The sequence below is a fragment of the Canis lupus genome, chromosome 15, assembly GCF_048164855.1.
Source record: "Canis lupus baileyi chromosome 15, mCanLup2.hap1, whole genome shotgun sequence".
Lineage (NCBI taxonomy): Eukaryota > Metazoa > Chordata > Mammalia > Carnivora > Canidae > Canis > Canis lupus.
This window is the reverse complement of record NC_132852.1, coordinates 46457533-46469058: the sequence shown is the minus strand read 5'-3', so window position 1 is coordinate 46469058 and position 11526 is coordinate 46457533. Positions and strand designations below refer to the sequence as shown.

The 11526-nt window shown below is 59.0% G+C and overlaps 1 protein-coding gene across 4 annotated transcripts in view; it reads right to left on the bottom strand.

Annotated features, from left to right (window-relative positions):
- Positions 1-101: 101 nt before the first annotated feature.
- SMARCD3 (SWI/SNF related BAF chromatin remodeling complex subunit D3) overlaps positions 102-11526 on the bottom strand; it is a 31374-nt gene continuing 19949 nt past the window's right edge. For 2 of the 4 annotated variants that reach the window (XM_072776945.1, XM_072776946.1), the window contains exons 3-14: positions 6214-6425; positions 4451-4493; positions 3528-3650; positions 3267-3405; positions 2937-3106; positions 2681-2782; positions 2282-2443; positions 1432-1529; positions 1134-1269; positions 715-837; positions 494-595; positions 102-278 (exon numbers count right to left, since the gene is read on the bottom strand). In XM_072776945.1, the coding sequence (XP_072633046.1) occupies positions 225-278; positions 494-595; positions 715-837; positions 1134-1269; positions 1432-1529; positions 2282-2443; positions 2681-2782; positions 2937-3106; positions 3267-3405; positions 3528-3650; positions 4451-4493; positions 6214-6425 (1464 nt within the window). In that variant the 3' untranslated portion in view covers positions 102-224. Of the gene's footprint in view, positions 279-493; positions 596-714; positions 838-1133; positions 1270-1431; positions 1530-2281; positions 2444-2680; positions 2783-2936; positions 3107-3266; positions 3406-3527; positions 3651-4450; positions 4494-6213; positions 6426-9411; positions 9693-11526 lie in introns of those variants that run through there. The other 2 variants (XM_072776944.1, XM_072776947.1) reach the window with 2 other exon arrangements.

The window sequence follows — 11526 nt, the reverse complement described above, 5'->3', positions numbered from 1 at the left end:
TAAAGAGAAGAATCTGGGACAGAGGGGGGGGTTTCCCAGAGGGACCCACCGCCTTCCCCCTGTCCTTCCTCCCCAGTTGCCAATGACACACAAGGCCGCTCTCAGATGCATGACCTTTAATCATTCCCCTGCCTCACCCGGCACGTGTCAGAAGAGTGATGGCAGAGCTTTGGGGACAGGGCCTGGGCCCAGAGGCCCACAGCGGTGGTCATTCACAGGGGCTCCTAGGTGTTGCGCACAACCAGCGACTGCTCCAACTCCTGCCTGCGCTGCTGGATCTTTAGAGAAATAAGAGCAGTAGCAGGGTTACGCTGTTGTTGGTGAGTGACAGGACAGTCCCACCCAGCCACCCTGGAAGAGCCTCTGGGAGCAGGGAGGGCTCCTCCGCGGCGAGGGGGTTGGTGGAGTGGCAAGGGCCACAGACGTGGCTGAGAAGGGAGGCTTCTCCTGGAGTGAGGGAGGGAAGGCCTGAGGTACACGGGCCCCTCCACACCTTGCAGTAGAAATAGCGGCTGACAGCTTCCTGGGACCAGGGCTGGTGGTAAAACTCAGCCCGGCGCTCCTCCTCAGGGTTGCCTGCCACATCTGTCATCACCTGGGAGGGAGCAGTGGGGTCAGCCCTGTGCCCAGACCCCCTCCAGCCCCCATGTAACAACATTTACTGTCTTCCCGATATGCTTGTCTTCCATCCAGTGCTCCCTGAGTCCCCTTCACCTTGAGGTCCCGGCTCTGGGAGCGGAGCAGGTCTTGGATGTAGCCTTTGGGGTCTCTGGAGAAGCTTAGCATGAAGTCCCTCTGGATCTTGAGCTGGTTTATGGACTCAATCGTCTCATGGATCTACAGGTAGAAAGACAGACACTTTCACCTGGCCATGGTGATGTGGGAGAGGAGGGGAAGGAGGAGGGGGGCGAGTGGGGGTTGGGATCTGCTGCCATCTGTTCTTTGAAGGGCTATCCCTCAGGTCGCTGCTGCCTCTGTAGTCCCGAGGAAGGGGGGATGGGCAGCACTCCCAAGTATCGAGGGAAGGGCCACCTGCCCCCTTCATCTCTCCATAGGCCTACGCTCTTGTCTGTTGTCTGTATTTTGTCATTTCTGGGTTAATGTCCCACTCCAGTTCTGGGCTCTGGCCCCACCTTACTGTCCAGAGCGCTGATCTCCTGCTGGTTGGCTGTGGACAGGAGGAAGCTGCTCATCTGTCCCTTCAGTGGCTCCTCCACCTCCACGTCAATATCATAGCACGCCGTCTTCTTCTGGTCCGACGGGTCCACGCTGCCAGGGAAGTCCAGCCCTTGGTATCCACACTGCTTCCACAGAGGCCAAGGGTCCCAGGGGCAGAGGTGGGGGGCAGGGGTGGGGTGGGGTGGGGTGGGAGGGATAGAGTGGGCAGGACTGCCATGATTCTCTGGTCAGAGGAGCAAGCTGGGGCCTCACCTGATGACGTGGTTGATGACAATTGGGTCAGGGGGCAGCAGCAGAGCTGTGAGGCGCTGGGGAATCTCAGAAAACTTCAGCCGTGGGCAATCAAAAATCTGAGGTGGGAGAGAAAGAGACCAGTCAGCCCTAGATCCTTCCATTGTGGGCGGCCACAAGATGCCAAGAGCAAATCTAACTCCTTAGTGCTGCTGGGGCTGGGACCAGGGTGTCTGTGGGCAGTAGAGAGTGGACCAGGAGGTGTGGGGGTTGTGGTGCAGGGGACCAAAGCACCCGCTCTGGGTCGGTGGCCACCCAGGTGCAAATCCTGCCTCTCCCATTAACACTGCAACCTTGGGCCAGTCCACTAGGCTCTCAGGCCTGTTGTAGCATGTCCGGTGTGGGGATAGTAACTACCAGGGTGGCTGGGAGAACTAAGTGGATGAGTACACATCAAATGCCTGCAGTGGTGCCTGGCATATGGCGAGTGCTCAATAAACCTCGACTGTTATTTTACTCCTCAAGTTTATCTGCCATATTTATTTTTAAAGCATTATTAATAATCTCTACTTTGGTAGAGTCTTGGACCCAGGACTAGAACCCAGGGATCCTAACTTCCAAGTGCCAAGAATATTACATTCCCCAAACTGTTGACCTTTTAAGGTTCTGGATCTTTCTAAACTGGCTTGTCTAAAATGGATGGTGGGCTGCAGCACGGAGCTACGCTGCAGTAGGGCCTACACTAGGACCCTGCTTACCATTTGTGATACCCAGGAATCTAGAAGGGGGGTGGTGCTGCCTTAGTCGAGGCACTTACCCTATTGGTACCTCTGCTTGCCCCCCACATCCCCAAGATCAGGAGAGAGGGTACCTGCTGGAAGTATTTGTCCCCATTGATGTATTCCTTATCATGCGAATCCTGCAGCCTGTTGGTCTTCACATACTGCCACAGGGCCTGCACAATGGCTGAGCGGCTCTGTGTGTGCAATCCCAACAGCCGAGCCAGGCGAGGATCCAGTTTGAATTGGGGAGGCTGAGGAAAGATGGCCATGGACATAAAGAGGGAGTGGGAAGAGCTCAGGGCCAGGCAGTGTGGGACTGGGGGAATGTGGTGACTGGGCTCCTGGGAAACCTGCTTCTGGAAATGAGGTAGGGAAAAGAATGGGGTCTCTTGGTGCATTTCTGTGAAGCCTAGGCCTGGCCTAAGGGAAGGGGTGGGGAGCTGGGGGGGCTAGGGGCCTCAGGTGGAGTCAGGGGGCAGGGCACAGACCTGGTAGTCCAGCATGAGAAGCAGTGTGCAGCGTACACTCAGGTCCCCTGGCCTCTTCACCTGGAACCCATCCGTCTCCTGGGTTGTGGGTGTTCGGTGCCACTGCCCAGGGAAGGAGAGCTGGGTCACCTCACAGGCCCACATGGGCTGCCAAGGCCAGGGACTCTAGGGTGGTCCCTGATCCAGATCTGTGCGGCTGATGGAACTGTGGTCTGGAAGGGTGGCAGTTCCCGGGCAAAAGAGGTCTGGGTCTTACCTCGACTAGGTGGTTGTCGGGGCCATAAAGGTCTTTGTCCAGTTCAATGACCAAACTCTTGAAGAAGGAAGAGAACTTCCGCTTCTGCTTGCTGGGCTGTGGGAGAGGGACAGGGACCGTGGGGGCAGGACAGGGACCGTGGGGGCAGGATGAGTCGGGAGTGGGTGGGGCTGGTTGGGTAGGGCAGCGTGATTAGAAGCAGGCCTCTACACCCATACTGTCTCTTCAGGCCGCCCACCCCTGGTTGGGCTGACTCCCTAACCCATAGTGCAAACATCTCCTTCTGTCCTCAGCTCAGCCCCATACCCACCCCAGGACACCTGGAGAGACCTGGGCCAGGACGTACGTCATCCAGGAGCTTCCCCTCCACCCGCAGCTCCCAGGAGGCAATGCTGCCATCGGAATCTTCAGCATCAGGCTTCGCAGGGTTAAAAGTATTGGAGATATAAAGACGCAGCTTCCGCTTTTGCTGTAGAAATAAAGAATATAGTACAAGAGCAAACACTGTGTGCTCCCATTCCCGGGGCAGTCCCACTTTTCCATTCCTGGAACAGGACCTAGAGACCTCTTCATGCCCCCAAATCAAGACACCTTCATTGGCCTCTTCAGAGCCTCCTGGATGTCCACCCGCTTCCGCATGATGGTTTGATCCAGTTTCCTCTCAAACGCCAGCAGGTCCATATAAGCCTGGGACTCGGGGACCAGCTCCCGGATCTGGAAGAGAAGGAGCAAGGCAGGGAACCTGGGGCTCAGCCAATCTTGTGGGTGGAATGTGCGCCTCATGCAGTCCCAGGGTACAAAAAGCATAGCGGGGAACTGGCCAGGTTCGGGGCATGGAACTCGGAGAGTGCAAATGGGGACTTCTCCCCAGGACTGCATATCCAGCAGAAAGGACCTCCACATGTGGGGATAAAAGCTACTTCTTCCTCTAGGGGTTTCTGTGCGTATTATCGCCACGGGAGGCCCTGGCAGCCACGGAGCCCAGGAACTGGGCTTCACCTCCTCATCTTGTCCTTTCCCTTGTCATACGGCCTCTGAACCTCCCTTGGGTGTCTGCAAAGTGGCTAGGACCCTGGAGTGCCTGAGACCGAGGATGTCGCTGCTTGCCTCTACCCTGGCATCCTACTTTGTCACTCCACCTACCTTCTCAGCTGCAGTACCCCCCACCCCAACATCTAGCTCAGCCTGGCTTCACTTATGACATCCAGGCCTTCTGGCCGGCTTCAGTTCCCCTGCCAGTCTTGGGTCCCCTGGAGCTCAGTCCACTGCACCCGGGCGCAAGACCCTACCTCTTATGGCTCCTTCGCTCCTTCCCTCTGCCCTACTCCCTCCCTCTGGCCAGGGAGCCCCACTTCTTAATTAGCTTTTTAAACAAAAAGTGAAAGTGGCTGTGACACTGAAGCTCTGCTACTGAGGGGGGAGGGGAAGCGGCCCAGGGTGGTGGGGTAGAGGGGGAGGAGGCAGAGCAGCAAAGGGTGGGGGGTGGGCTGGGGGCTGCTGTGAAAGGCACTCACCCTTTGAGGGAGGATTTTGTCAGCCATCTTCCTCCTCTTGGCACTGTACATTTTTTAAAGAAAAAACCAGGTTACCATGGCGACAGATCTGGGAGTAACGAGGCCACCTGCTAAATTATCCCGACATCTCCACCCGCCTGGCTGGGGTTCCCACAGCCCGCTTGTCTGCCCGCCCAAGGGGCAACGGCAGTGGTGTCTGGCATGGCGCTATGTCCTCTTGTGGGGAGCAGATGTGGCCCCATCCTTTATTTAGTCTGGGAGCCCCTTTCTACCCCACCACACCCTCAGGCCAGAGAAATTTAGACTTAGAAGGGGTGAGGGGGGTGGGGGAGCTGCAAAAGTGTTTGAGAAAAGCTAGGGAGAGGGAGGACAGAGGGGAGGGAGGAGGGATTCTGAGGACTTTCCCTTTCTGTTAAGCAGGGGTGTACAGCCTGAGGTGGCCTGAGCTCAGCGGGAAGCAGAGCCAACAACCTCTCCCATCCCTGGAGCAGGAGGTGATGGGTGAAGCTGGTGAGGACTTGCACCCCTGGCAACCCGGGCTTGGAAGAGGATGCTGACAGGCTATGGGATCACCTGCCAACAGGGTCCAGAAACACACCCGTAGGGATCCAGAGAGAGGGATGTCCTGCAGGGTGTGACTGCAGACTGGACTTGAGGTGGCAGCTGGGACTTGAACTCTTCTTGATCTGCTAGCTGCTTCTGATTCCCAAAAGCACCCCAGAAAATCCTTGGCCAGTTGAGATTAGCACCCAGCCTGGGGCATGGCTCTGTACCATCCCTGTGTGGTGGTAACCACTGCCCCCTCCTGTCCAAAAGCCTATTCTAAGGCTAGGTAAGCATCTTTCCTGAAAGGTCTGATTTGTTTTGAAGAAATTATCTGTGTGAAACTCTCCATCTATACAAGACAAATCAGGAACATGTTTACTGTATAAAAAGATGATTCACTTTGCAAAAGAATTCATCATGGGATTCCTATAAATGGTGAATTTTCCTTGATGTGTAAAAAATATTTAATAATGAGGTAAAATCCATATTACTCCTTTTATAGGACTCCATCTGGTGTGCAAAGGGAAGCATGTGTGTTTGGTTAAATAGTGAAACCCAGAGGGGCATCTCTCTTGCCAGACACCAGCAGGGGCTTTTGGGGTGCCACCAGCTGGCTCAGACAGGGAAATGGGCTGGCCCCTGGTGGCTCCTGGGGGCAGACCTGGTCCAGAAGACAGATTAGGGCAGCTCTTTAACCTCTAAGTGCCTAAGAACTACCTGAGAGCAGGACCGTTATGGAGACCACCCACCCACAGGGCACATCCCCAGACTCCACCCCCCTGGCCAGAGAGTCAGATTTAGACTATCTCGAGTGGGGCTTTTAAAACAGTCAAGCCAGGGGACTGGGGACGGTGCACTGGACAGCCACACTTTGAGAAACACAATCCCTGAAGCTCAGCCCTCGGCCCTCCTGCCAGCCCCACCCCCACCCCCACCCCAAAGACGGAAGCATCTCCCAGAACCTGGGGACGAGGGGTGGAGAGAAGGAGCGAGCAGGTGACAAGGAGAAGGGCGCGACGGCCGCAGCCTCAGTCTCTACGGTGGGCACACAAAGGAACCGGACCAGTGCCCCCTCGGCCCACCTCCCCAGAGGGCATCCCACCCAGGACGGCTCGTTCCCGGCCGATCCTCCCTCCCTGCTCCTTCTAGGCTCGCTGCTCAGCCACCCCGTCCCTGGGGTCGCGTGGCCCGCCCCCTCCGCGCTGGGCCCCACTCACCTGCGGCTCCGCGCGGGGGCGGTGGGCACCGGCTGGCCCTGGCTCTGGGCCTGGCTCTGGCCGGGCGGGGGCGCTGCTCGCTTGCGGGCGGGCTCCATGCCCGCGGGGGCCAGGCCGGGTCGCACGGCGGGGCTGCCCATGTACGGGGAGCCCGGGGGGCCCATGGGCGCCCCCTGGTGGGGCATCCGGGCTCCAGACGGCATCCCGGGGCGCTGGGGGGCGGGGAGGGGGGGCGAGGGGCGGAGGTGAGGCAGAAACAGGCGCCCGCCGGTCAGCTCAGGGCCCCGGTTCCGGGCGCGCAGAGCCGCGTGTCTCCCACCCCGCGCCCCCCCCCCCCGCCCCCCCGGCCGGTGACCCTGATGCCGCCCGCGTGAGCGAGGGGTGGGAGGGGCAGGGGCGCCGCCACCGCGCGGCTGGGCGGAGGGGGCTCTGCGTCTCGCCGCAGGAAGCTAACTGAAGCCAGGCAACTGCACTGGGCACTGCCAGCCTCGGATTTGCGGAAGGTACCGCGAAAATGAATATTAATGGCGCCTTTCAACCTTTTCAAAGGATGTTCACAACCACATTCTCCTCTGCAAGACGGACCGGACGGAGGGGGTCCTTCCAACCCCACTTGACAGATGAGGGAACCGCAGCTCAAGGAGAAAAGCGACCTAGCCAAGGTCACCCCGCTCCTCCTGGCCAAGGTGGCATGGAACTGCCGGTTCCCCGGGTGTGGGGGCTCTCTGGTCTCTGCAGCTTCATCTGGCTTAGAGGCCCTGCTCTCTGCTAGAGGACTTCTGTCCCTCTTTCCACTCCTCACCTCTCTGTCCACTTCCTGGGCCGTCCTGCTGGGCACTTGCCCTCCCCACTAAACCCATCCTTCTCTCTGGGCCCCTGCTTTCCACCCTTCAGTCTCAACCCACACCCCCCTCAGCTGATTCCAAGTCACCACACCCAGGGGCACCCCCCCCCCCATAATTTACTCCCAAGGTGAAGGCTGGAGGCCACAGGAGCCAGTGAGGTCACACCCCACCAGGAGTCCCTGACAGGATGGGAGGCAGCTGGGCTGGAGGTGGGCTGCCCAGAGGGCTTGCAGAGCTCAAAGGCTGCGAGTGAGTGAGCGAGTGAGTGGCATTTCCTCTTCCATCCATCTCTCCCTTCCTGTCCGCCTGCATTGCCAGAGATGGTTCCATCCTACAGAACTCTTCCACTTCCCACCCCGCCCCAGTGAGGTAGGAAGCCAGGGCTCTGAGGGGGACATGGAGAGCAAGAGGAGGCAGGTGTATTCCCTTGCCACCTCAGATGGGATGGAGATGAAATGCAAATTCACTAAGTGTTTCACAGACTTTGAAAACCCCACTTGTCCAGATTCCAGAAGAGGAATCCGGGAAGGCCCAAGGGGCTGAAAAGTGGAGGGTGGGTGTGATGGGGACAAAGAGAGCAGGAAGATTCGGGAACAAGGGATGCAGCCCCTGTGCCCTGCCACCTTTTAAACACTACCTGCTTTGCCCTCAGGCACAAGGAGGAGCCCTGAGCCTGAGCCCGGTGAATTCCTTCTAAATGCCAACTCTCCCTCCTGTCCCTCTGGCCCTGCACTTTGTCTAACCCTAACTCCCAGCCAGCCAGCTGTCTCTGTCTATCTCTCCCACAGTGAAAACTGCCCATCCGTGTGTCTGCCTCCCCCACCGCACCTGACCCTATCACTCATATCTCCAGAGTGGTGGCCCAGAATGGAGCCTAGGCCCAGGCCCACCAGCACAGATGGGGTACTGGGAGTGGAGTGGTGGGACTCACAGCCACCCAAGAACTGAAGCTGTAAGTTGGCAAAAAAAAAAAAAAAAAAAAAAAAAAAAAAAAACAGAAAAAACCCCACCAACAACAAAAAAACAAAACCCAAACACCACCAAAAAACCCCCACACATATAGCCCCCTCTCTCTCCTAGATGGGCCTTTTTAAAGGGACTTCACCAGCAGCATGGTTAGGACCGGCAACTTGGCTGACCGACATGGTCCTCCCTGGGAAGTTGCCTCAGAGATCTCTGGGACAGGAGAACAGGCTGCCCCAGGGAAAGCCCCTTTACCCAATCAGCTGCTCTCCCATTCCTCAAGGCCAGTGATAACTTGCTGATCTGCTGAAGAGACCCCGAGAGAGAAGCTTCCAGAGCCCCCAGAGAGCTGTGCCAACCAAGGGGACTACCCCAAAGAAGGGCCAAGATTCTAGGGACTTTGGTTTCCCTCATTGAGAACGTGCCTTCTTTGGGGTCACAACCAAATTTGGCCATAGTCAACTTGACTGCCTCCTCTGCACCCAGCTCCAACCCCAGTGGCCATTCCAAGCCCAACAATCTCTGCCTCTCCCATTCCGCTGCCTTCCACATCTCTACCAGCCTGGCTCCTGCTGCCTCAGCCTGAGGTCCCATCCCCTCAGGTCACCCTGGGCTCCCTTGGGCTCCCTGTGTGCCTTCCAAGTCCGCTCCTGGCAGGAAGGTGCCGCCCTGCCCCTTCGGTCTCTAGGCCTTACATCCCTGACTCCAGCCCTTCCTTCACACCTTTGAGGATTTAAAGACATCGGCTTCTGGGGGCTGAGTCTGCCAAGGGGATCTTCAGACCCCTTCACTTGGGGTCTGTCCCTGGAGAGGGTCTTTCTCTGACCCGGATGGCAGAAGCCATCAGCAAAGCCCCAGAGCCCTCCTGCCAGGATGCAGAGGTTGTTGGGGCAGAGAGCTTCCCGCTCACAGTGCCTCCAGGGTCACCTGCTCCTTCCTCTTGCTCAGAGAGACACAATCAGAGAGACACTGTCCCAATGGATGAGCAGACAACCCAGCCCACCCGCTGCCGTGTCCCCTGCCCCCACCCCCAGGGCAGGGGAACACCTGGGCCCACGAGGAAAAGAATAGAAGACAACACGTCTAGTACAGAGGGGAACCCCCCCACACTTGGGGCGGCAGTCCCCAAGTCCCACCCCCAGCCCCTGACAAGAACCCATGCAAAGCTTCCGTCCCCGCCCGGGGCACCCATCCCCGGCCCGCCGCCTGCCGCCTGACGACGTGTTCGAGTGCCAGGGCGCCGGCACAGTGCTGGGGCTGGGCCGCGGGCCGCGGCGCCCCTGCCAGAGGGGTGGGAGAGCGGGAGCCCCCTCCCGGCCCCTCCCGATCATCCCTCCATTCAGCCCGAGCCAGCTCGCTCACCCTCCCCCGCTAACTTTCCCCCACTCACCACCCCATGGACCAGAAACTCAAAAAGTTTGCTTTTCGTGGCTTTGCGCGCCCCTCCGGCAACTTCGTCCGCGGCCATCGGGGTGGGCTCAGCGGCTCCTCTCACTCTCTCTCTCTCTTCCTCTTTCTTTCCCTTTTCTGCCTTTTTTTTTCCTCCAACTCTCCCCTCTGAGTCCTGCTGGGCTCTCTCACACTTCTACTCGAGCGGAGTGGGGAGGGGGCCCCTTCAGGGCTGCCCTGACGGCCCACGGCCCACGCCGCCGCCGCCCGCCCGCCGCCGCCGCCGCCGCCGCCGCCGCGGCTGCCGCATTCCTGTACTGATAAGACAGAAATAGTCCGGCGGCCCGGGGTCTGCCTGTTGACTCGGCGGGGCCCGAAACGCCTGCCTTTGCAGCCCTCGCTGTCCAAACAGCGCAGATAAGCGGCGAGGCACGCCGGCGAGCCCGGCTCCGGGGCGCTGGGCAGCGGCACTGCAGCCCGAGGCCGCCCGAGGGCCGCGGGGAGGCGGCGCGGGGAGGGGACGCGAGGGGAGGCGGCGGGGGGCTCGTCGGCCACCCGGGCTCTCGCCACAAATAGTTTCTCGGTTAGGGAATTCGCCGGCAGGGCCAGGCAGGGAACAGGCAGTTCCAACTGTCCCCCAAGTGGGCTCCTGCTGCATTTCTGAGGCCCTTTCCCCAGAGACCTGGCAGGCCAAGTAGGGAAACATTCTCTGGAAGGAAGGAATCCGGGGGGGGGGGGGGGGGTTGGGGGGGTTGGGGGGAGGCCTTCCTCCTGCACCAGGCCGACAGCGGTGGGTGTGCCCGGGGAGGCGCTGTCCCCTCGCGTCCACAGATGTGTGCGCCCTTGTCTCGCCCGCCGTGTGTGTCTGCACCCTGGTGTGGGCATGGCTCGGTGGCTGTGGGTGTGGATGTTTATGTGCGTGCACAGACAAATGCCTTCTCTGTGTGCCTCCCTCCACGAGAGCCTCGGGTGCGTGCGCGCGCTTGCGGGTGCGTGTGTGGCAGGACACGGCCTGTGTCTTCCAGCTCCGTGTGAGTCTATTTCTGGGTATGTGAGTCTTTGTTTGTCTCTATGTGAGAAAGTGAGGGCAAGAGGGGAAGTATTTCGGAAAGGGGAGGTGGATCGGACTCATGAGAACAGGAAGAGCAGCGAATGTGAGGGAAGGCGAGGAGCTGGGGTGGGTGCTTGCGTGGATGGATGGAGAGAATGGGGCATGAGGTGGGGGGTGGGGGGACCCAGAGGTGATGGGGCTGCTGGGTATAGGGGAGGGCGGGCCGCAAGACCCCCAGAGAAAGCAGGGGTAAGTGTGGGATTGGCTGAGGGAGCCCCAGAAGAGGCAGTGTTCAGAGAGCTGGCAGTCCCTGGGGTGAAGGAGGGACAAATCCTGAGATCCCCAGCCTGGGAACCATAGCACCACCCAGGCCCCCAATGGCCACACCCCTCTCTCCTCCTTCTGGAGGAAGAGCCCCAAGGCTTTGGGACCACAGTGGGTCAAGTTTGTGTGCTTCCTGGGGCTGCCCTGTCAGAATCCAGGTGAGGTGGGGCAATGCCTGGGGGAATTTGTTGGAAAAGTTATTTGAAGTTATACCCTAAAGACCCAGAATTACACTGAGGGGTGGGGGGGAGGTGTCCTGAACCTCAAACCCTTCAGAATGCCCTCAGAGGTCAGACAAAACCCAGGGAATGTTCTGCCTACAGTCCTTTTGCCTGCAGCCTGGTTTCCTTGGGCTCTACTTGTGCTCCTGGCTGTCACGGTCAGTTGGGTGCCCACTGTCAACCCTCTGAAAGGCCAGAGTGACCCATGACAACCCTCCTTTTCTGGGGGCTTAGCCAGGAACCCAGAGGTCCTCTTCCTACCAAATCTCTACCCAGCTTCCCCTAGACTCAACCATGCAGAAACTGGGTCCTGCCAAGGTGGGAATGGCTGGGTAGTTGCCATAGGCCAGCAAGGTGGCTACTGGTGACCTGTGGAGGTAATCTCTCCAGTCTGCCCACTAACTTCCAAAACCCTTCACTTATCCCCATGTCTAAGCCTCTACTCCCATGATTCTTTTGCCTGGAATCCTTCTACTGCTTATCTGCCTGTCTTTTAAAGCCTAATGTGGGCCCCACCTCC